This window comes from Wasmannia auropunctata, unplaced genomic scaffold, assembly GCF_000956235.1.
Source record: "Wasmannia auropunctata unplaced genomic scaffold, wasmannia.A_1.0 LD278891.1, whole genome shotgun sequence".
Lineage (NCBI taxonomy): Eukaryota > Metazoa > Arthropoda > Insecta > Hymenoptera > Formicidae > Wasmannia > Wasmannia auropunctata.
The window spans coordinates 1-767 of NW_012083999.1; the positions used below are offsets into that span (position 1 = coordinate 1).

General features: G+C 30.4%; 1 protein-coding gene across 1 annotated transcript; it reads right to left on the reverse strand.

Annotated features, from left to right (window-relative positions):
* Positions 1 to 75: 75 nt before the first annotated feature.
* LOC105461757 (probable NAD(P)H-dependent D-xylose reductase xyl1) lies at positions 76 to 764 on the reverse strand (the record flags this gene model as incomplete). Its single annotated transcript, XM_011708265.1, has 1 exon — positions 76 to 764. A coding segment is annotated over one exon (282 nt), but the record flags the coding sequence as incomplete, so codon positions are not given.
* Between the last annotated feature and the right edge of the window lie 3 nt (positions 765 to 767).

The window sequence follows — 767 nt, forward strand, 5'->3', positions numbered from 1 at the left end:
GTGTGCTCTTCCGATCTTAGAAAAAATTTTGTAATAGTGAAAGGGTCCTTATAGAAATCAATTTAATTCGGCAGGTATATGTAATTGCTTTTATTATCTATCAAACGATTTGTTAAACAATTTTATTTGACTCAGTAAGAATTACAACAGTAGAAGCAAGGGGTGTATGTGTATATATATACACGTTTAAGATAGCAACAGTTGCAACAAGCATTAATTATTTACTAGATTACGATAAAATTCAATATGAAATAACAAACTTTAAATTGCCATATATAACATAAAAAACAAAATAAGACAATTAAAATAAACATTGATTACTTATTGGATTCTGATAGTTTTGTGAAATAACAATCGTTAAAATTTAAAGATTGTTATTTCACAAAACTATATTGTATATATCACGCATACGTAACAACAACGAGAAATAAAAAAAGAATAGACATGGAGCATATATAAGAAATAATGTTGAAAAGGAAATCTTAGAAAGGAAATTCTGGGTGCTTTAACACACCTTTGAAAAAACTGAAATCACATATGCGTGCGGATTCTCCCATGTCAAGATCATTTAACTTGTCGAAATCTTCAGCTTCGAGTTCCCAATCGAATAATTCGATGTTCTCTTTAATTCTCGATGCATTGACGCTTTTCGGTATGGCTGCAATACCCCTTTGGATAATGTGCTTGAGTAATATCTGAGCGGGTGTCTTTTCATACTTTTCCGCAATTTCTAACACAGTAAAATTTTGTAATAAGTCCGGTACAAC